The 22,362-nt window shown below is 39.6% G+C and overlaps 2 protein-coding genes and 1 non-coding gene across 9 annotated transcripts; all 3 read left to right on the forward strand.

Annotated features, from left to right (window-relative positions):
- Positions 1-877: 877 nt before the first annotated feature.
- Positions 878-14,328, forward strand: RABGGTB (Rab geranylgeranyltransferase subunit beta). Of its 2 annotated transcripts, XM_062497247.1 has the most exons (9): positions 878-916; positions 1,375-1,482; positions 2,475-2,672; positions 4,939-5,044; positions 6,511-6,563; positions 6,691-6,801; positions 10,241-10,366; positions 11,164-11,313; positions 13,336-14,328. In XM_062497247.1, exons 1-9 carry the CDS (start codon positions 914-916, stop codon positions 13,474-13,476), a joined length of 996 nt encoding a protein of 331 aa, XP_062353231.1. In that variant the 5' UTR covers positions 878-913; the 3' UTR covers positions 13,477-14,328. The 2 variants fall into 2 exon arrangements, with proteins under 2 accessions (XP_062353231.1, XP_062353229.1); XM_062497245.1 differs by lacking the exon at positions 878-916 and having other exon boundaries at positions 1,007-1,482.
- On the forward strand, positions 1,639-1,721 carry LOC134047053 (small nucleolar RNA SNORD45). Its single transcript, XR_009933403.1, has one exon. It is a non-coding gene; the product is annotated as a small nucleolar RNA SNORD45 (small nucleolar RNA).
- A 1,903-nt stretch (positions 14,329-16,231) lies between the features above and the next one.
- On the forward strand, positions 16,232-20,695 carry NAA20 (N-alpha-acetyltransferase 20, NatB catalytic subunit). Of its 6 annotated transcripts, none has more exons than XR_009933389.1 (7): positions 16,232-16,355; positions 16,494-16,518; positions 16,607-16,697; positions 17,793-17,994; positions 18,964-19,109; positions 19,573-20,037; positions 20,360-20,695. XR_009933389.1 is itself a non-coding variant. In XM_062497847.1 (6 exons), the coding sequence occupies exons 1-6, from the start codon at positions 16,303-16,305 to the stop codon at positions 20,443-20,445; spliced, it is 603 nt and encodes a 200-aa protein (XP_062353831.1). In that variant the 5' UTR covers positions 16,232-16,302; the 3' UTR covers positions 20,446-20,695. The 6 variants fall into 6 exon arrangements, 3 of the variants coding, with proteins under 3 accessions (XP_062353831.1, XP_062353832.1, XP_062353833.1); XR_009933390.1 differs by having other exon boundaries at positions 19,736-20,037; XR_009933391.1 differs by having other exon boundaries at positions 17,859-17,994.
- The last annotated feature ends 1,667 nt before the right edge of the window (positions 20,696-22,362 follow it).

A 22,362-nucleotide genomic window follows, 5' to 3' on the forward strand; every position in this document is an offset into this window, starting at 1 on the left:
ATATGGTGGCATAGATGGTGAAGTCTCCATCTGACACTCAAAACTCAACAGGCAGTGGTCTTGAACAACCTCTTCTAGGTAAGCCTACCTGGTATAGGTGGGTTGTGTTCTATGATTTCAAGCGGTGTGTTCAAACCTCAATAATTCTATTAATTCATTTCCAATTTCCCTCCAAAATGTCCTTGCTCTGTCAAATAGATTCTCATGTCTCATCTGAATTTAGTGCATTTAGTGAATTTAGGATGGTACTATTACTGTCATCAGGTATAAGCTCTGCAATCCTTACTTCTTGGGTAAGCTATCTGAGAAGTTAGTTCTTTAAAGAAAGTGTTTACTCTCTATAAATTACCAACCTTCCTCCAGGAAGACTAATGATGCAACATCTTTGGTAAGTATTTGACGTATGTAAGAAATAGATCTTATTTTTGACTGACCTATGCAACCCAGCATCATACATAATACTTCTTGTCTGATGTTCGTATCTGGTATAGTTCAGAGGGAATGTACCAGCATCAAGAGTTAGTAATCGTGAACATAGTCATTCAAGACAGTTTTAATTAGGAAGAGACGCTTTTGAGTAACAGCAGAGTTGTCTTCACCAGTTTTACCTGTGACTAAATTCTTGTTTTTCCATAGAACTGAGGAAGGAAACCGAAGTTATTTCTAAACGCTGTCTTGTTTGCTGTGATGCAAGAAAGTGCACAGCTGGAGTCAGCGTAGTAAAGACTTACCACCCGTTTCAGAGTACACTTTACAGGCAGCACGGCAGACCGGCACAACGCGCGGCCGCGGGCCCGGGCGGGCGGCACCGCTCGGCTCTGCGCAGCCGCCGGCGGGCGGGGCCCGGGCGGGCACAGCGGGGCCCCGCCGGCCACCGCCTTCCGCTTGTGCTCTTCCTGTGCGTGCGTAGGCCATGGTGGGTGCTGCCGTCCGCGTTGCGGCTCGTCTCGCCTGCGGGAACGCGTTGTTTTCTAGCGCGCGGCTGTATTGGCCTTGGAGGAACGCGAGTCGCGCTGGGTCCGCTCGGGGGACGGGGCCGGCACTCGCCTGTCCAGCCCTGCAGCGGCCCCGGGAGCGCGCGGGCTGGGCCGGGCCTCGCGGGCCGTGGGGCGCGGGGCGGCGCGGCCGGGCCCGGGGAAGGGCTCCTGCTTCCGGCGCTTCAGGTTATTCTTGTCGAGCTGGCTAAACCCGGGGAAGGGTTTAGCCGTGCTGAACAGTGATGGCGTGAGATGCGCAACCCGACCTGTGCTCAGAATAGTTAAAGACATGTTTCTTTTTCCCCAGAGTCACTGTCATCGGTGTTGGGTATATTATACCAAGATGCTAAAACGTTTTGATCTAACATTGCAACTGACTTGTTGGTGCTTTTTACAGGGGACACCGCAAAAGGATGTTATAATAAAACCCGATGCCCCAAGCACATTACTTTCACAAAAACATGCGGACTATATAGCTTCGTATGGAACAAAGAAAGATGATTATGTAGGTATCAGTTTGTTACAGTACAGCTGTGGTTCTCTTAACAGTAATAACCTTTATTTGTTGGCTCAGAGTTAAGGGTTAGATGTATGTTGACAAGCTAATTGATTTTTACCCTGTAGTCCAAAGTATAAAATAAAGGTGCCTTTAATTTCTCTAGGTCTGTGATGAGTCTTGGCATGTATTATCTGACTATAAATTTGAAGATTATCATTTTAGCTCTGTAATTACTCTGAGACCTGAGAAACAAGCTACTAGCTTCTTCATCCACTAGAACACGAAAGTAGAGTTGCATTTGCACGTTACTCTTTTGATGGGAAAACTTAAACCAATTTTATAGTCATAAGTGGTCGGATGTAGCCCACAACAATGGGATTCCACTTCCAGCTGGGGAAAATTGTCAGTGACAGCTTATGTGAAGAAAAGTTGCAGTTACCTTTACTGTTCATAAAAGCATACCAGGCACTGCTGCTTTCAACTGTACTGCATGTAAAAAATAACGTTTATGTAGTGTAGGTGATGTAATCAATGTAAGAGAATTTAATATAAAACTTCACATCCTAGTGCAGCTTCAAATTGTGAGAGTTTTAGCACTTGGAAATAAGAGACTTGTTATTTTTTGGGACTAGTTGGGGTGGCAGTTTGAGGGCTTTGAATGCCAAGATAATAAGTGATCTGAAGTAAATTGGCACGAAGCTACTTGTTTGTGACTAATTTGACATTGAGCTTGATGCTTTGAACTGGAAAAATACAGGGAGGAAGGGAGTGTACTATGTGTTGGTATCTACATGTGCATTTTCCTGTACGTATGAGTTTATATATGCACACGTGCATGATGTATAGAATATTTGTGAGTGGCTGATGTGTAGTTGCTAAATGGATGGAAGATGGTTGACTGACTAGAAGCTATTTGTGAAAGTTAATTAATATATTCTCATTGTGCTATATAGATGATGTGCTTATCTGATCAAGAACTAAAATAAGTCACTCTTTAGGAATACTGTATGTCAGAGTATTTGAGGATGAGTGGTGTGTACTGGGGATTGACAGCAATGGATCTCATGGGGCAGCTGCACCGAATGAACAAAGAAGAAATTCTGTCATTCATCAAATCTTGTCAACATGAATGTGGTGGAATAAGTGCCAGCATAGGTCATGATCCTCATCTCCTATATACCCTCAGTGCTGTCCAGGTAAGTGTAGCAGGGTCATGTTAGAAAAAAGCGTTTTGTGATTAAGATTTTGATGATTGCAGATTCATGAAACAGTTACTGTTGGAAGCCCATGGCAAAAATTATTTCAGTATCTTATTAAAAAAATGTAATGGACAAAACTGTAGGATTTAGCTGTATCACTTTCTAAAAATTGTTATATTTGAGAATGTTTTACTTTTAATGGTCAATTAATGGTTACTGCATTTTTGCCAGTTTTGAAAGTTGTCTTGAAATACTCCTTAGCTACAGGTTTTACTGGAGCATTTTATAGATAATTTTCAATGTTATAAATTCTTCTTAGTTTACATTGAGGTGACAGATGCATATGACCAGAATAAGAGTAAACCTTTTTATTATTGTATTAGTTTTTGGGGGACGTATAATTTAAAAATTGGACTAGTGTGTTGAGCATTTAATTTATTTATTTGGTGCATACACTCCCCCTGATAAAAAGGAGCTCTCAATCTTACTTTTTCACTGCAGCTATCTCCATTATAGACTTTTTTTCTCACTATTGCTTGTGCCTTTGTTTTCTGTTTTTTTGTTTTGACTTGTTCTGCTCATGCAAACCATTGTGTGAAAAAGTACTGAAAAAGCCAAAACAGTTCTGAACAAATAGCTTGATTGCTTGCAGTACGGTGTGTGTCTCTCAATCTTACGGATGAAGTATTTTAATGGCATCAAAAATAATATGGCATTCTTTTCTAGGCAGAAACCATGCTGGATTTAAGGTATTAGATTTGAACTCCTTAGGTAGGGCAGGATGCTCTAAGGTTGATCTTTAGATCAACCACTTTAGATCTTTAGGTCAACCACTCTAGCACTAGAATTACTCAGAATACTTTGAGAACCAGGACACTAAAGTTTCTTCAGGCTGTGATGTCTGAACTTTTCCAAACTGTCCAATGCAGCTCCTTTCACCAATTCCATCTCATTATAAAGGGGGTGCAATTACCTTACATATTAAACATGTTCGTTCTTAAATACGTACTTCATATTACTAGGACATATCTTCATGTTAACTAAATTAAGCTGTAGCTGTGCAAACTGAAAAAATGTTCACAAATGCTGATGTAAAATTTTTGTGATAAACTTAACCAGCAAATCTTAATGAGTATGCATGTTCTTAGTGAACAAACACTGTTTAGTCCTCTTTACATATCCAGGACATTTAAAGGATCACATCATATGTTCGTGTGATCACAGTTAATAGTAATTTGGTCAGATTTGCATTTGAGGTGCATGCTGTGGTTATATATTTTCTGCTGGAGCTGTACATAATTTTTTTTTAATTTTCTGTAAGACTTAAGTTTTATCCAACAATTGAAAGATTCCAGCTAACTAAGTTTAAAGTCATAGTGACAAGTGTTTTTCAGCATTGGTACAAAAATATTGCTTAGTTTCAACTGGATTTTTTTCATTTTGTTATATATAGTAAATTCTTAATTACTCTCTTTACCGATTATGCAAGTTATGAGTAAAACCATGAAGTCAGATGGGGCTTAGAAACAGTATTGCTCTTTTAACACGAGATTGTGTCATACAGATTTGCTCATTTAAATCAGTGCTGGTTTGGAAAACTGTATTCCCCACTAAAACCTTTCTTTTTCTTCCAGAATATATTCACTATACAGTTGGTGTATAATCATTATTTAAGAAATAATGTATAATCATAATTTAAGAAAAAAATGTACTTTTTTGTTCAATTATTGCTTCTATTGGTTCTAGTAGTTATATTTAAAAATTGAATGTAAATAAAAATCTAATAATTTGAAACTAGTAATTGTTGACAAGTTTTCGATGTAAGCACAATTAGTAACTAGCATCTTAGCGTACATGTATCCAAGTAGCCACAGTGCAAAACTAGAAATTGGTACATCTGAGGTGTCATTGTCCTATTACAATATTAACCGTAATCAAATCTCTGTTCTGCATATTGCTAACATAAAACAAATAAACCTGGTTATGTTTTTGAACGGAGACTTCAACATAGGAAAGTAACAAAGCATGAAAGAGTTCCATTTGAATTGTTTGTATCTCCATTGAGAATGTCCCAAACTTTTTAGACAATCTACTGTGCAGAGATTAAGTACTAAAGTGAAAAAAAAAGTTTAATAAACCTTACCAAATAGTATTCAGAGTTAATTAAATCAAGTATTTTATAAATTATTTTTTATGTTAAAAATAAACTTTAAAGATTTTTACTTCTCTCTGATTGTTACTGTGTTTTTTTTTCCCCTCCCAGATTCTTATCTTATATGATAGTCTCCATGTAGTTGATGTAAATAAAATTGTTGAATATATACAGAGCTTGCAGAAAGAAGATGGATCATTTGCTGGAGATGAATGGGGTAATTTTTAGATCTTTTAAATGTAGTGTCTAGGTTGACTTACCTAGGTTTGTAAACTTAAGTTTCCTTGGATAGTCTTTTTGCACATGTATTGTATGTTAACACTTTTATTTTCTGAGTCGTGAAAAAGAAGGACAGAATTATGTTTCATTCCCTTCATAAATATTCTCAACTTCAGTTCCATTGTTGTATTAAGAGTAGTGTTCAGTTATTAAAGAAGAAAACTTCTGGGCATTTTTAACATAAAGGTACTTTTATATACTAGATAAGCTATTTCATAAGGAACGTTCTGTACTACTGCTGTTTGATGGTAGCTAGTAATGATCTATATCCATGTCAACTGTGAAAGGATTTTTCACTGTGTGGGAGTGCGAAAAACTGGGTTTGTACTTATGATCTATTAATACTGATTTTGTTTCTGGATATAAATTCTTTATGAACAAACACGGCATTTTTGAGCTGTGGCATAAATATCTAGTCACTCTAAAAGTATTTGTCACCATGGAATACCTGAATTTTAAGAAAATCTATTGCATATCACTCTTGTTCAGGTAAAATTCTGCAACTGAGATCTTAGCAGTGTATGTATGCTACTGTAAAGGTAGATGATATGCTATGTGCTAAATTGGTTCACAGTTTGCTGTGTCCTTTTTGTTGAAGTATTGTCACAAGTGTACTGATCGCAAAATGGATGAACATTATTTCCAAGAGGCACAGCTGAAGGACTGCATTCCCTGATGTAGGACAGAGCAGTAGATGTTTGCTTTAGATGTAGTAGATGTTTGTTTCAGCTTGTGAATTTCTTAAGAAGAGCAGTCTTGCATAAGTTTGAACAAGAAACGGGATGTTTGCAGCTCAGTTTGATTTTAAATTGTGTCTTCAGCTATTAATTGACTGGAGTTTGTGCTACAGGAGTTATAATGGACTTGACAAGCAGTCATTCTGTTATAGGTGTAGGGGCTTTGGTTTTTCTTCTAGGTCTAAATACGCAAAATAACCCTTGTAACTTTAATTAGATTTTGCCAAAAACAAGAAATGGCTCCTGCTTCTGGATGGATTTAAGGCAGAGCAAGAGTTGTCTGATTATTTTTACATAATTTCCATTGCTCTGGAATTATCTGTAGAGCACTACAGATAAACTAAAATTATTTAAACAATTATTTGTAAATTACCACTAGCTGAATTGATTTGGACATATAGCTGTCCAACTATAAATGAGTTGTTGACTTATATGCATAGTAGAACATACAGATCACTTAAATGGTAACGTATATTTTCTGAATTACTCAGGAAATAATTGATAAGCTGGAAATTTAAATTGCATGGGGGGGGTTTTTTTAGCTGAATTTTGTTTTTTGATGTAGAACCTAGGAATTTAACATTTTGTTCCATATTTTCATTAGTGATTTAAATATATGTTTGTTGAAAAAATAATCTTATTTCATTCCTTACCCCCTACATTATAGGAGAAATAGATACAAGGTTCTCTTTCTGTGCTGCAGCAACTCTTGCACTTCTGGTAAGTCCTAAACCATCACCTGCATAAGTAGGGAATTGATTGGTACTGCTCTTTGATATTGCTGAAGTTTCTGCAGAGGATCAGCTTGGTAGAATATCAAGTGCATTAATTATTTTCTGATTTTCAGGGAAAGCTGGATGCTATTGATGTGGGAAAAGCAATAGAATTTGTTTTGTCCTGTATGAACTTTGATGGAGGATTTGGTTGTAGACCAGGTTCTGAATCACATGCAGGACAGGTGAGTTTCTCTTTATATGGAAATACTTTAATTAACAAGCATCACATGCTGCCTATAAATGTTTCTTGAAAACATATATCAGTGATGATAATTGATGTACCTCTTGTTTCCCAAATGCCCGATTCTAGTATCTTAGTTAAAATAAATGAACAAATAGGTAACCTAATCTGAGAAGGTGAGTCGAGACTCGAGAATTTAGTTTACATAGGAAAAAAGATCATAACAGAACAGCTTTTAGGACTGTATTTTATAGTGATTTTGAAATTGCTAGCATCAGGATTTTTAGAGAATTTGAAATGGTTGTCAGTGGAGATGGTAGACAAGATTTATCACTGTTTCCAACACAAATCATAATGATGTCATAAAGGTCAATCATATAGTATGTTTGAGATTTATCAGCCAATGAACCCAAATAAAAATGAGACGTGAATCTGTTACATACAGGTAAAGACATGATAAAAGAAAGGCCTTATAAAATCAGGCTTTGCTCTGCTGAATTATCAACTGCCTTGTAAGTTCCCATAAGAAAAGTTTAGTGACATGAGAAACAGTTAACATAAGAAACTATTCTGTAGAGAAAAGTAGTCTGCACCTGTGAGAAACAAGAAGTCTGTCCCATGAGAATCAATTAAGAAAATATGTAAACATATCTAGAGAGAGAAAATTAAATAGATATATACAATAGACCTTACTGACCAATTAACTGAGTTTCACTATATTGCTGAGCAGTTAGGTTTAACATGGTGTCTTCTGATAGTCCTATAAAATATGAACAATGAAATAAAAGATTTGGCTTTTTCTGCATGAAAAAACTTAAGTCCCGTGTGCTTTATTGCAGCATGAATCCTGTCAAGTATTACTTAATTTTTTTTAAAAAGCCACATTTAAGATGATATACCTAACTTAGTAATGGGAATATTTATCAGTTAGGATCACTAGTGTTACACACTGTTATTGGTGACAGTGAATTCCGAAAAAAGCACAAATCTACTTGAGAAGAAAATGCAGTAGTATAATTAGAACAAATTAAGGGATCTCTTGAGCAAGACAATCTAAATAGCTTCTTTCAACAGGAAATTTACATAATTTAAATAATTTTAAATTTAAATTTACCTTTCCTATTTTTATATCTTTTCATGGAAGAGTTTAGTGCACTTAATGTCAGTGTGTGAAAAAAATCAACCTTCAGTGCTGTTGCATTACCTGTTTATTTTGCATAATTATGGTGAGTAATGCCATAGCCAGGATTCACCTCATCACATGAAAATACAGAGGCATTTGGTGACAAATGTTGGGTTTCCTGCCCTTTCTTTGTTTAAAATCAAGAAAAAAAGTTAAATCTGTTACATGTACATACCTTATAAGTACAGTAGCATTGCCCATATAGTCTAAATTGAATGTTCTAGTGTTTGAGGAAGGCAGTTCAATAGCTGAACCTACTGTGTTTGCCACTGGCATTTCCTGTGAGGATTAGATCTGTTGTGCTTATTCACATACTCCTTAAAAAGCTCTCTTATTCACCTCCGTGGAAATTCAGTAGTTTTCTGAGAATGTTGCCAAACCCGATCTCCTTTTATGACCAGGTGACCTGTCTAGTGGATGAGAGAAAGGCAGTGGATATGCCTATCTAGACTTGAGTAAAGCTTTTTAACATCCTTTCCCACAGCATTCTCCTGGAGAAGCTACAGCGCATGGCTTGGACAGGTGCAGTCTTGGCCAGGTGAAAAATAGGCTGCTTTGCCAGACCTGGAGAGTAGTGGGGAATGATGTTAAATCCAGTTGGACAAAGGGTCACAAATGGGATTTTCCAGGGCTCAGTTTCGGGGTCACTCCTGTTTGATATCCTCATCAGTGGTGTGGACAAAGGAATCAAGTGCATCCTCAGTAAGGTCACAGGAAGGAGGAGTTTGTGTGGGAGTGTTGCCTCATGGGTGGGCAGAAGGCTCTGCAAAGGGGTCTGGACACACTGGATCCATGGGCCAAGGCCAACTGTGTGATGGGCAACAAGGCCAAGTTCTGGGTCCTGCACTTTTGTTACAACAACCCTGTGGAATGCTCCAGGTTTGGGGAAGAGTGGCTGCAAAGCTGCTCAGCAGAAAAAGGCTTAAGGTGCTGGTCGACAGGAGCTGAACATCAGCCCAAGTGTGCCCACGTGGGCAGGAAGGCCATTGGCACCTGGGCTGTACCAGACACAGTGTGGGCACTGGACCAGGGCAGTTGCTGTCCCTTTTGCAGACACTGCTGGGGCATCTCCAGTCCTGAGGGCAGTCTCGGGTCCATCACTTCCAAAAGGACATTATGGTGCTGGAGCATGTCTGTAGCGAAGGGTAATAGAGCTGGGAAAGGGTCTAGAACATAAGGCCTGTGAGGAGCAGCTGAGGGTACTGGAGTGTTTAGTCCTGAGAAAAGAAGGTTCAGGAGAAGCTTTAACTGTTCTACAGCTACCTGAAAGGAGGTTGTTGAAAGGTGGGGATCGGCCTCTTCTCTGAGACAGTAGCAGGACAAGGGAAAATGGCCTCAAGTTGCACTGCGGGAGATTCAGGTTGGGTATTAGGAAGAATTTCTTCACTGAAGGAGTAGTTAAGCATTGGAACAGGCTCCCTAGGAAAGTGGTGGAGTCTCCATCCCTGGAAGTGTTCAAAAAATGAGCAGATGTGGCATTTCGTGATACGGTTTAGTGTTATTTGGTGGTATTTGATGATTTTAGAGGTCTTTTCCAGCCTTAATGATTCCATTAATCTTGGCTTTTTTGTGCTTTGCTGCTTTTTTAATGACCATATGAAATTTGACCAAAGTATGCTGTTGGACTGCGAATGTTATCTCCCAGGAAAAAACTTAATTTTTAATTTAATTATTAAAAGGGGATTAATCAGTCCAGATATATTACATGGCACTTTGAAAGTAAGCGTGACATGACTGAACATAATGGGGAGTTGCCTAGATAGTTAATGATCCAGGTTAGCCTGTTTCTGCCAGGGAATTCATTTGGTCTTTTGTTTACTCTCTGCAAGTTTTAGGGTAAAAGGCAGGTACAGGAACAAACCATAGACTGGATGCAAAATTTTGATTAAGGCCGTATTTGGCCTGCAGAAGACACTTTGATTAGTCTGGCTTGAGAGTCTGTGTTTTTAAAACAAAATTATATGGCTCTCTCAGATCTGCTAAGATCACTTTTCCAACCCTGCATTAGTGTCTTATATTAGTAAAATATGGCTGCTATGTAATGAAATTATGTTACTAGTACTTTTTTACAGAAGTAACTGTAACAATAACATACTTTTCTGTAGGAAAAGTCTTTGAAACTAAAAGTTGAAATGTGTATGAGCTTCTTTTGCATTGTTTACAAGACTGTATTGCTACTTTGAGATCTTCCTGCATTTAGTCTGCTAAAGTGTACTTAGTTTTTAAATATACAAAAAATTTATGTCTGTAATTTTAGATCTATTGTTGCACAGGATTTCTGGCTATAACAGACCAGTTACATCAAGTAAATGTTGACTTGCTTGGTTGGTGGCTTTGTGAACGTCAGTTACCTTCGGGAGGCCTCAACGGACGACCAGAGAAGGTATTGTGTGGCTTCTTTTCTGTGTTCAAACCTCAGTAGAAATTGTTTCTTTCTGAAGCTGAACTACTGCAAAATGTTACAACTTCTATAAAACATTTAGTCAACTTTTCAAAGAAGTCAGGCCTTCATCTTAATACTTTCTTTTGTTACTAACACTTGTCATTCAGTCCTTAGCTATGCTTTATTTGAGTCCTCATATAGGAAAGTACACATACTGAAGCATGTCTTGCTGACCTCTTGAACCATTATCCTGTTAAACTGGCTTTTTAATATTGTCTGACTTAGGGAATGATCTTTTCTATAGGAATTGTATAAAAAATACTGTTTTACTGGATGTAAATCCAGAGTGTCATAGTGTTCCACATCATACTAGAAATTTGTGTAACCTAGAATAATCTCTGCCAAATAGATAATCAACCAACAGATTCCCTTGCTTCCCCCCTTGCCCCCAAAATACAAACAGTTGATAAGAACGTCTTTGTATTTCCTCTTGAAAAAAGTGCTGTGGTTTTTCAGCCTCTCTCACAGAAGGAGAAGTCTTTAAAAATCACATTCTTGTGGTCTTGTTTCTTGAAGAAGGGAAGAAGTTTGAAAAAGATACTGTCCTTCTTGAAAACAGAAGCTAGCTGAAAAGAGACTCTGTCAAGAAACTCTTTTACTCTAAAGACGCTCTTAAGTGTTGTGTCTCTGCAAGAGTATTATGGCAGCACACCTGATAATGTGCAGAATTACCAGTCAAATTTGCAACATTATGTTTTAAACCAAATCAAATATGAATCTGTTTCTTTGCTTGCCAGTTACCTGATGTATGTTATTCATGGTGGGTGCTAGCTTCCTTGAAGATGATTGGTAGGATACAGTGGATTGACAGAGAGAAACTGCGCTGCTTTATTTTGGCTTGCCAGGATGAGGAGACTGGAGGATTTGCTGACAGACCGGGCGATATGGTAAGTAATACTTTTTCTAAAGAAAATACACATGGAAATTTTAACTGGAAGTTTTAACTTTTGTTTGAGTGTAACTCAACTCACGTTCCAGGTGGGTTTTTTAAAGTCTGCAGTTTACTCTGAAGAAAGAATAGGGTAGAATTGCCATTGAAGGTGTACTTGGGGAGCACATTCTTTATAATTCACTTGTATCCCCCCATGAAGTCGGTTGCCATTCCTTACAAAATCTGGTTCGGTTCCCATAACACATGCAACGCAAACCATTTCTCACAAGACCGTTTGGAAGATCTATGTAAAAACACTGTGTTTGGTGGTGGGTTTTCTGGTGGGTGTGTGGGTTTTTTGGGTTTGTTATTTTGTTTTGTGAAATGATCTGGAAGCTAAAATCTGCTAAGTAGGTTAAGCAGTCTTGAGTCTCTTGGTGGTTTTGTATGATCTAAATAAATCTTGAGTTTTTATTAAGAATCCCTATACACTAACTTACTTTGCTAGCCCAGCCATTTAATAAATCTTGTAGCTGGCCTTTGTCTAGCAGAGGGAGGAAGACGCTTTTGTAATAACATCATCAAGAGGATGGTGGTACGGATTTTTTGCTCTTTGAGAGAGCAGTTACAATTTAGCTGGTCTGTTCTCTGTGGTTTCACGAGGAAGTAATTAATATTGTCCCAGTGAAAAGGCAAGTAAAGTTTGTATCTTTCAAGCGTGCTGGACAGCTAAAATAAAGAGTATTATGAGACTCCATTGTGGTTCATATCAAACACGTGGCTTATTAGTTAATGATCTGGAGAGGTATTATCTGTTTTTGTTGCAGTTGCCCATGTCTGCTCCCTTCTCCACAAATGCATTAAAAAATAATGCTGTTGGGGTTTTTGGTTTTGGTTGGTTTATTTTGGGTTTTCTTCGTTTTGTTTTGGTTTGTTTGTTTGTTTGTTTTGTTTTGGGTTTTTTTTGTTTTTTGTTTTTGGTTTTTGGTTTTTTGTTGTTTTTTTTTTTTGCGAGCAGCTACTTTATTCCCAGTTTGAGGAGAAATCTAATAACTCGGGTCTGTCATTTGGAAAGTGTTTTTGTCTTCTTAAAATAGGAAGAGTTTTGTATTTCTAAGGAGCTTACAGGAAGACCTTTTCCCTTTTCAGAATTCTCCAAGTAAAGCCCAGAACTTGAGCTCTAAATGTTTTTTCTAGCTTTCAGTGCTGAAATATTTGTGTCTTCTTGGAAGAGCAGCTCTGCAGAGCCTCTTCTATGTAAGGAGAGCACCTTTGAGAGAATTTTTCTATTATGTTAGCAGTCATTTAATATTATTTTTACCTCTCTTTGACTGCTGAAGTGTAGAAATTTCTACTCCTGTAGAAATGTTGATGCCCAGGTTTTTTATTTACTCCCACAGAAACTCATCCCTAAAATTCTTTGTTTCGGGGATTTTTTGTTTGGATTGTTTTGTTTTTTTCCATTCGTTTATTTTGTTGGGGGGCAGAGGGGGTGGTGGTTGTATGGTTTTAGGAGTAGAGGTTTGGGGGGTTTTGTTTTTATTTATAGTTCTGGGATGTTTTCTAGCAAAATGGGTTGCTGCTTCCCTCTCAGGGTTTTACAGCACAGCTCTGTATTTGGAGACCATTAAAGAGCATTATGATGTTTCTGAAGAACAAATGGGGAACTTGTGGAAGTCATACCTGTAGATGAACCAGTTTACTTTAAAATGTTAATTATCTTTCCTTCTACTACACTGTGATGTTGCCTGCTAATAGACAAATGTGAGTGCTTTCTGTCTAACTCTGAGTTGGAAATCGTCTTAGCAGCATATAACTGACAAGCACTCCTGACTAAATCATAGTATTGTAAATGTGTGCTATGGAAATTGTCTTGCCTGTCAACACGTTACCACAAATGAAAGTTTATTCAGTTGTATTGTCTTCCCCAGCCATAGAGATTTTCAGTTCTCTTGCTGGCAAACAAAGGTTTCATTCCATACAAGTGAAAAACCAATTGACTTTTGGAAACAGGCACAAACTTTCCTTTTCCTCCCAGGTGGATCCATTTCACACCTTATTTGGTATTGCTGGACTATCTTTATTAGGAGAAGAACAAATTAAGGCTGTCAATCCTGTCTTTTGTATGCCAGAAGATGTCCTTCGAAGAATAAACGTACAGCCTGAGCTTGTAAGCTAAGCCTTGTAAAGACGAAATGTTTGTATGACCAGTTGCTTTGGTTTTACTGATTTCTATTCTCATCTGTGAAACTGTCAGCATATTCTGCCTTCAGATGTGTTTACATCATGGAAGTAAAGCAATAGCTTTGCTGTAGACTTTGTCACTTTATCAATTGTATCAGAACAGGCTGGTTCTCATAACTGAGTGTAACATGTTCTTTGGTTGTATTCCAAGATGTGTAGAAACATTTCAATTCTGGATCTAGATGTATGGGCCTTGGCTTTTTTAAAAGAAAATATAATATTCAAATCAAAGCTTGACTCTGAATGCTTAACTTTATTCCTGTAATGTCAACCATGCTAGTAATACTGGTCTTCATACAGGCCTCTTTTGATGGTGGATCAAGCAAAGCACTTTAAAAAAAACAAAAAACAAACAAAAAACAAAACACAGTCCTACCTAAGCCATGCACTTAATACCACACACTTGTGTATTTGATTCTTCCTGTTCATGTTTGCTGTCACACTTCTGTACTGAGAAACAGCTGCTTCTTCTCACAGTAATTGATACCAGTAATACCAGTAATATGATACCATTAATTATGGTTCTTTTTAATATATAAATGTTTTTATTTATTGATGCATCCCTTAGACAAAATTCCACCAATACTCAAAATACAGCATACCTTAAATATGTATAGTGAAACTTGCTAACATTAAACATTCTAGAGGAGGTCTCTGTTGGACAGTGACTTGTAATTGAACATAGAGTTGATTCAAAATTTGTTGCTGGATTGAAATCCTGCTTTTGTAGCTTTTGAGACAGTAATTGTCAACACTTGATTATGGTGTAATTAAAAATAAAACTAGCTGTGGAAAATACCTGTTCTCTGAAGGGTGAAATCCTCTTTGTCTTCATAGAAGTGCTAAAATTGCCTCTTAATTTACATTCCACACATCCTAGCTGAGACTGAATGATATTCCACTTGTAATATACAGTAAAAGGTAATTATGAAGGGGAGGAAGTCTTTGATAATCTCTATACTTATGCTTAAGTAAGGCCTGTACGTCACTCAGCAGAGATAGCACCCCAAGATTTGGCCTGCACAGTTTTCATACTAGCCCAACTATATATTAATGTGTGGTCATTTAAAATAAAAAGCCAAACTCACTGAATGGAAAATTGATTTAGGCTACAATGTTGGGAATTAATGTAATAATAGTAAAGACTACCCTAGCCATGACCAGATTTTGAACGAACTTCAGTCACAGTAACAAAAGTGCCTTTCAGCACTTCAGAAGTAAAGGCTTTATTTTGAGTATGGTAAAATAGCCCAAAGTCCAGTTTGTATAATTCTCATAGTTCTGCAGGAAAAGAATGCCTCAAGGGGGAGAGAGCTATAAAGGTATGCATTTCCTAACACCTGAAAGGACCAAGAACCAGCCTTAAAGTGGCCTATTCCTTCTCCCAAGTTTAATATCCCCCCTCACACCTCCAACAGCATCCTGAAAAACGTAGTCTCTTCCGGCTTCTGGCAACTCTGAAATCCCACATGACTGTTGCACCACAACTACAGACCTAGAATCAACTTCTTCCTACCAAAACATTGACCCTTAATTTATCAGAACTCTGACAGATATTGAAGCTGATAGGCTACACTCTGCCTGGTGTAGCCTTGTCAGCATCTCATGATTCTAAATTCCAGGTCAAGAAAGATGTCTTTCATTGTCACAAAACATGTACCCAAACTCCATTCAGTGTATCTCGTGCAGAATTTTGAAAGACAAAAATCAAACCCAAAGTATAGCCCCAAATTTTTGAGCAAAACTTCTGCTCCTTCGAGCAAACCTTTAGAATAACTAGAGTGATCTGGGTCCCTTGCAGTGGTAACTTTGTTCAGAAACAGCTCAGCATTTGAATTATGCCAGTGGAGGTAAGAGGAATGGCACAGTGGGCTGTGTGGAATAGGTGAATGCCTATTGGCATAGTGGACATCATGTCTCTTTGTTTTTTTGGGTGCCACAGGGGATGATGTGTAACACGTAAATGAAGTATTGTCCAGTACTAAGGACTATCTTTGTGGAATAGGTCAATTGGCTGGCATGACCTCCAGCCGTGTTTTTGCTAATGATGAAGAGGCACCTACCTGCTGATGGCAACAGCGTGCCAGTTAAATCGGTGTTGTCCTTCTTGAGCATGGATTCTGACGGGCAGCCCTCTGAAAGCGAAATTTAAGGGCCAGTGGTCTGGGGACGTAAGGTGGAGAGACTGCAGAGTGGGATGGGCAAGGTGCTAAAATCAGTGCAGTGGTGAGGGGCGTTCAGGATCAGTCATGCTTTGGTGCTGAGAACAAGTTTGGGATTCATTCCACATCAGGCGAGCATGTACTGTGCACGGCAGTTCCCGCCTGCGTTCGGCGGCGTCTTTCCAGAGACAGAGCTGCTTTTTCTGCGCACGATCGTGTCGCACATTACGGTCACATCGTGTTACGTGCAGCTCGTGTGCGCTCGGGGTGGAACTGCACACGCTCAGAGTCCTCCTAGTACTGCGGTCCCGCTGGGCCCCGCCCCACCGCGCCTCACGCCATACGGGCCGGCTCGGCCGTGCCAGCCGCTGCTCTCGCTCCCGGATCCCGCGCCGCCCCTGCTCGGCACGGCCCGCTGCGGCAGCCTCCGGCACGGGCCGGGCCGGGGCGGTCCCGCGGGGCGGGGCAAAGCCGTGTAGAGGGCGGGGCCGCCCCGGCTACCGCCTTTCTGCGGCGGAAGAGGCCCTCGGGCACAGGAGCGCTTCCGGGGCGGTGTCATCGCTGTCACCCTCACCGGCATCGTCGTGACCACCGTCATCATGACAACGCTCCGCGCCTTCACCTGCGATGACCTCTTCCGATTCAACAACATGTGAGTGCCGGCTGTCCCCTCTCCCTGCCCCCGAGCCCCTGCGCTCTTCCCCACGCCGCGGGGTCCTCGGGGCGCCCCGCTGGCCGGGCGGGCCAGGGCCTGGGCCTGGGGTGAACGTCACACTCTCTTCCCCCACAGCAATCTGGACCCGCTGACCGAGACCGTATCCTTCCCGCTGGGGCAGGGGCGCGGGGTCGGGAGCGGGCGGTGCAGCCGTGGCGGCCGCAGTTGCTCCTTAACCCAGCGCGCAGTACGGGATTCCTTTCTACTTGCAGTACCTCGCCCACTGGCCCGAGTATTTCATCGTCGCCGAGGCGCCCGGCGGGGAGCTGATGGGTTACAGTGAGTGCCGGGTGTTCCGGCGGTAACGTCTCCCTTCGTTGCCTATCCCGGGGATTATAACGTGGGAGCTTTTCTTACTCTTCGCGTTTACCAAATATCCAACATGGAAGAGGAACGTTGCTTTGCATCTTCCCGTTTCTTAAATTATGCAGGATTCATGGCCGTAGCTCCCCGTTTGACGTTCCTAGCCCAGGGGGGAGCCTTAGCTGTGGTAACATCCACCCGTATTTAGTGGATGGGTATTTCTCTAATCTGAAACTAAGTCCTTACACGCAGTGAGTAAAAGTGCTGGGCTTGTGTTTTGCATTGCCCTGTAAGGGAAAGCTCTGGGCCTGGATGTCATTTGCTAATTTGCTGTGGAATATTTGTGTTTTTCAGAAATCGTGCCAAAAAGAACTGCCAGGAGGCAGGGTGGGGCAGAGTAATGGTTTTTGCAGGGACCCAGGAAAGAAAAGTATTTGACATGCTAAAGCTGAAAATATGTGTGCTGTACAGACCATTTCTCTGTACCCACCACACTTGTTGCTTATTAGCAATGACTGTGATATCTATAAAAGCAAAGAGTACTAAGTGTGAATGTTCATTAATAAACTTACATTGGATTGGCCCAGTGTAGAAAGGAGAGCAACCAGAAAAAAACACCATCCCACCTTCACTTGTTTTTTTTTTTTTTTTCCCTTCCCCTTGGAACACATTCTGTTTGTAGGGCCTTAGCTTTCTATTGCCAGATTGACAAACCTTCCCAAGATCTAATCCACCATAATCTCCAAAAGTCTCAAATAGTTGCTGGAATGGTAGTTTTGGGTTTCTAGCCCTCTGATCCTCCTCTATTTTAGTCAGAGCTTAAATTTTGGTTCGGTGAAAGACTTGTGAGAATTGCTTGAAATTTGCATTTAGAAGTCACCTCAAGCAAGGAATTTGCAAAATTGTTGGGTGGTTTCATTTACACTAGTCAAGAAACTGCTGTAATATTTGAGCAAAATGACACTTTTAGTGGCTGCTGAATCACAGAGTGAAAAGGTAGACATCCCTGTTTTAGCTTCTACCACAACCATTGTAATGTGTGTTTATCCATGGTTTATTCCTTTTGTGAAGTTGTCTGGCTGCAGGCACTGCATTACTCCAGAAATGCTGCTGTGCTGATGCTCTGTATGTTCACAGTCATGGGCAAAGCCGAAGGCTCTGTGGCTAGGGAAGAATGGCATGGACACGTTACTGCTCTGTCTGTTGCACCAGAATTTCGAAGGCTGGGTTTGGCTGCTAAATTGATGGAGCTCCTGGAAGAAATTTCAGAAAAGTGAGTAGTATGTCTACCTTTAAATTTATCTTTTAAAGTAAAATTTTAAAGTAGTATTTCTACAGACACCTGTCCCTGGTTTATGTGGTAGAATTTCGCTTTACGTGGTGTTCTTATTTTCTGAAATTCCTCACAGTTGGAGAAAAAATGTTATGAAAGTTGCTTAGCAGTTTAAAATCTCAGCGTTTCTCTGAAAGTCAACATGACAGAGTGAGGAGGACATAACCTGAATTCCAGTAGAGATACTATGTAAAAGAATACTTCTTGACAGGAAAAGAGCTTTGTGAAATGTCAGCACTGTTTCCTGTAGGGTCTCCAACATACTTGTTCAGTAACTGTGGGCTTTGTGCGATGTCCTCAGACACAATCCTGGACAAACTTTGTACTGCAGAGAGTATCTTAGTTTACTTGCCATCCCGTGCTTGGTTACTTGTACCTGAGAAAATTTAATTTAGTGTCAGATGAACCCACTGGGAAATGTCCTTAACTGATTCTGGTAGGACAACTCCACTTTGGTCAGTAAAATTGGAAAATAGTATGATGTATTGAAGAACTTGCCCTGTGAAATTAAGGGTCTGTCGTCTCCTGTTAGGCAACTGAATTTTGTGACTGATTCCACTCCTCCTCATCCAAGCAATCTAAAATGTGGATATTTTTAATCCTATCATATCATATGGATTTAGGCCTGTGGGGGCATTTAGCATGTCCTGTTCTTTCTCTTCAAATTTCTGAACCCACCGATTGGTGTAGAAGGACCATGTGACAAAAATAAAATTAAATCCGTGTCTGTATTTGAATTTTCACTTGGTAAAGGAGAGTATCTGTTATTACATTGTGAAAGATCTTTGATTAGCATACTACATTAAACTTGCTTTGGTTTTATTACAATTTATGGGTTGTTACTTAGAAATACATTTACCTACTATTCCTTAATGTGGTTTTGTTTGTTTTTTTCCTCCCCTGCTAAAGAAAGGGTGGATTTTTTGTCGATCTCTTTGTGAGAGTGTCAAATCAGGTTGCTGTAAATATGTATAAGCAACTAGGCTACAGTGTGTACCGGACAGTCTTAGAGTACTACTCAGCTAGCAGTGGGGAGCCAGATGAAGATGCTTATGGTAAGTTCTTGTTCGGTCTCAAATTGAATGGAACAATTCTCATGTAGAGGGTGCCTGGGCTTGTTTGTAAGATGGTTATTATTTTTTTGGCCTATGAAACAATTTCAGATAGTTGCTGATCAATGGGATTTTTGTATCCTCCTTTAGATAACTTTTCTTACTTAAGATTATATCAGTTATAAAACTTAATCTTGCCATTTACACATTTTGTACTATCTTCGGCAAAATCAACAGCAGAACAAGAATAAACAAGAAGGAATGTCACTACTTTCTTTCATCCCGTAACAGGGACTTGAAACTGTTTTTCCCACACGTCTGCCTATAAATTAACAATTGCTAGTGTTCAACAATGGCAGAGAATTGGGTGACATTTTCAATTTAAAAGGGAAGGAATGTGAAATTCAAGCATGTTAATGTTCATTATGTTAATAAAAGTGAACTACCAGGTGCTTTCTCTTTCTAGGTCTTTTTTTAATTATCCTCCCAAAGGCTTACATGGCCAGGCTGTATATCATCTCTGTTCTTGCATTATTTATTTGTTATGTAGGAGCACTGTGAAATACAAGGGCTAGGATAGACACCTACCATTGCTGCATGTGACTTAAATCATATATTTGTCCCTTTAGCCTGTCATTTCCATTTTATTCAGCTGAGTTTCATGCAGTGTTTTATATCAGTTGATATCATTGCCACTGAGCAACATTAAGGACATTAGTGTGTCCTGAGGAGAGCAATCAAGATGGTGAGAGGTCTTGAGGGCAAGATTTAGGAGGAGCAGCTGATGTCCATGAGTTTGTTCCACTTGGAGAAGAGAAAGCTGAGGCACCTCCTCGTCACAGTCTGTAGAAGACAGCAGAGGGGAGTGTTGATCTCCTCTCTCCGGTGACCAGTGACACGACATGAGGAGATGGAGCAAAGCTGTGTCAGGGTATGTTCAGACTGGACGTTAGAAGGCTCTTCACTGAGAGGGTGGTTGGTAACTGCAGTGGTCTCTCCAGGGAAAGGGTCATGGCATCAAACCCATCAGAGTTCAAGGAGTATCTGCACAATGCTCCTGATCATACAGTATAGTTTTAGGTAGTACTACGTGGAGCAGAAAGTTGGACCCTTACAGGCCCCTTCCAACTTGAGGAAGTCTCATGATTCTAGGAAATTTTCTTGATTAGAAATTATTTTAATAGAGAATTCATTTAATACAGCCTTGTACAACGACTGCATTATTATTACAACGTTTTTTCCTTTTGCTATAGATATGAGAAAAGCTCTTTCCAGAGATACAGAGAAGAAATCAGTTATACCCCTGCCTCATCCTGTGAGGCCAGAAGACATCGAGTAACTTGGAGCTGTGGTTCTCATGCAGTTTCCTAAGTGTCAGGTTCCATCTCCTGTAACCCCCAACAATTCATGGATAAGAAGTTTTAGGCCAAATGTTTAGGCCAATTTTTTTCCTATAAAATACTAAAAAGCAGTATTGAGAAGCTGACTAACACTGCTTCTATTGGTAATGGCTGTATACTGCCATACTTTATGATTTTTCCTTTCACATACTGGAGATTTGGAGACTATTAAAGTGGAATTGCCTCCTGTATGGTCTTTTCTTGGTTTTCTTTGAAACCAAAACACCTGATTTCAGTAATAGTAAAAACTCTTCAAATACATCTATTCATGACCACTGAAAATGCTGTACATTACCCAAGAAAGTTAGCACCACTGGAGCCCTCAACAGGTCACCTGGGACCGGTTCCACATCCCCCTTGGTCCCAGCAGCTCCAGTTGGGCTGGGTGGTGGGAAAGTGCGACCCTGCTGGCCACAGGACTCACGGCACTAGTTTGGAGGAGCCAGGGATGGAGAAGCACCAGGCCAGTACTTCCATCAGGTACAAGATGGATCTGTCTACCAGCTGGGGCTCCTCTGCAAAACACATCTCAGGGATGGGAACACATTGGTATTCTGAAGAATCGATCCTTTTACAATTACTTAATCCAAGAAAATACAGAGATATGTTCTTCTGCCATGATCTGACATACTTAAAATTAATTAAAATTCTCTGGAACATCTTACTTTTCAGAAAATATGCGAGTTTATATGTTATGGATGCAATAAAAATCCCAAAAAAACCGTACAACATATGCAGGAAAGGGGAGAAGTGCAGAAAGAAAAAAGAATAGAAGTATTTCTGGCCATTACATAAAGTAAAAAATTAGTTCAAATGTCTGATGATTAGGGGATGAAATGCTCCTCAAAATACTGAAGTAGTTGTCATTACATGGTAAGGATTAGCCTACTGTAACTAGTAATAAAATCCAGTCCTTCTGGTTCTAATAATTCTCTCAGATGATGATAAGAATTTTAAGAGTTTGGTGAAAAGTGACTTTCAAAAATTATGTTTACATAGTAACTAATCAGTCTTACCAAATGGGAATTATGACACTGGGAGATATGGTCATAAATTCCAGAACAAAAATCAATCTTCCAGTGAGAGATTACAAAATTCATTTTTGGAGGAGCTTTTGTGCTTGGAGAGAAATTACAGGTGGAGAAAAGCTCAAGTTGCTCAGCCACAGCAGGAAATGCATCAAATCCATATATTATTTTTCCTGAGTATGGAAATTTGATTATTAGAATTATCCTTATCGTGTTCCTGTAACTGAGTATTTTAACTCAATTAGCAACAGCATGGATGCAAATCATGCCTGATTATGGGCATGGATAAGAAAGCCTATTTCTTTCCCCCATTACACAGCTCCCCATTACTCGAGGTACAGGAATTAGACACAGCGGTAGAAGTAGTAAAGTTAAATTTGCCTGGCATTCTGCTGGGGCTCACTAGAACTCTTGCTATTGCAAAAGGCACCTTGTGAACCTGGGTGCTCTGCATAAATCAGTCTCTCATAAACTAGTCTCCATATGGCTTTGTCATAAAGGAACAGAAAGGATTCAAGGATGTTCAGTTTCCAACAAGTCAGTCTTGCTTTCAATCTTCTGTTTTTTTCATCGCTAAAATTTAGAATAAAATAACAACTGATACCTGGACAGATCCAGATGCTATGCTGAACCTCAAAAATTTAAATCAGATTTTGTCTCCAAGAAAAGTTACCATACAGTCACTTCAGCACTTCTGTTAATGAAAAATAAGAGAAAAGAACTTCACATACAGTGAGGGGAAATTTTTCCATATCTCTAGAATTTACTATATATAAGAGCTTCCGGTTAGGTATAAGCAAGAATTTTATAGTTACTGGAGTTCAAGAA

This window comes from Cinclus cinclus, chromosome 8 (genome assembly GCF_963662255.1).
Source record: "Cinclus cinclus chromosome 8, bCinCin1.1, whole genome shotgun sequence".
NCBI classification, from domain to species: domain Eukaryota; kingdom Metazoa; phylum Chordata; class Aves; order Passeriformes; family Cinclidae; genus Cinclus; species Cinclus cinclus.

Coding starts and splice junctions, on each gene's coding strand:
- NAA20 (XM_062497847.1), top strand. CDS start 16,303: ATGACAACGCTCCGCGCCTTCACCTGCGATGACCTCTTCCGATTCAAC. Junction 16,519..16,606: donor TGGACCCGCTGACCGAGACC/GTATCCTTCCCG, acceptor CCCAGCGCGCAG/TACGGGATTCCTTTCTACTT. Junction 17,995..18,963: donor CTGGAAGAAATTTCAGAAAA/GTGAGTAGTATG, acceptor CCCCTGCTAAAG/AAAGGGTGGATTTTTTGTCG.
- RABGGTB (XM_062497245.1), top strand. CDS start 1,267: ATGTTTCTTTTTCCCCAGAGTCACTGTCATCGGTGTTGGGTATATTAT. Junction 6,802..10,240: donor CTGAATCACATGCAGGACAG/GTGAGTTTCTCT, acceptor CTGTAATTTTAG/ATCTATTGTTGCACAGGATT. Junction 11,314..13,335: donor CTGACAGACCGGGCGATATG/GTAAGTAATACT, acceptor TTTTCCTCCCAG/GTGGATCCATTTCACACCTT.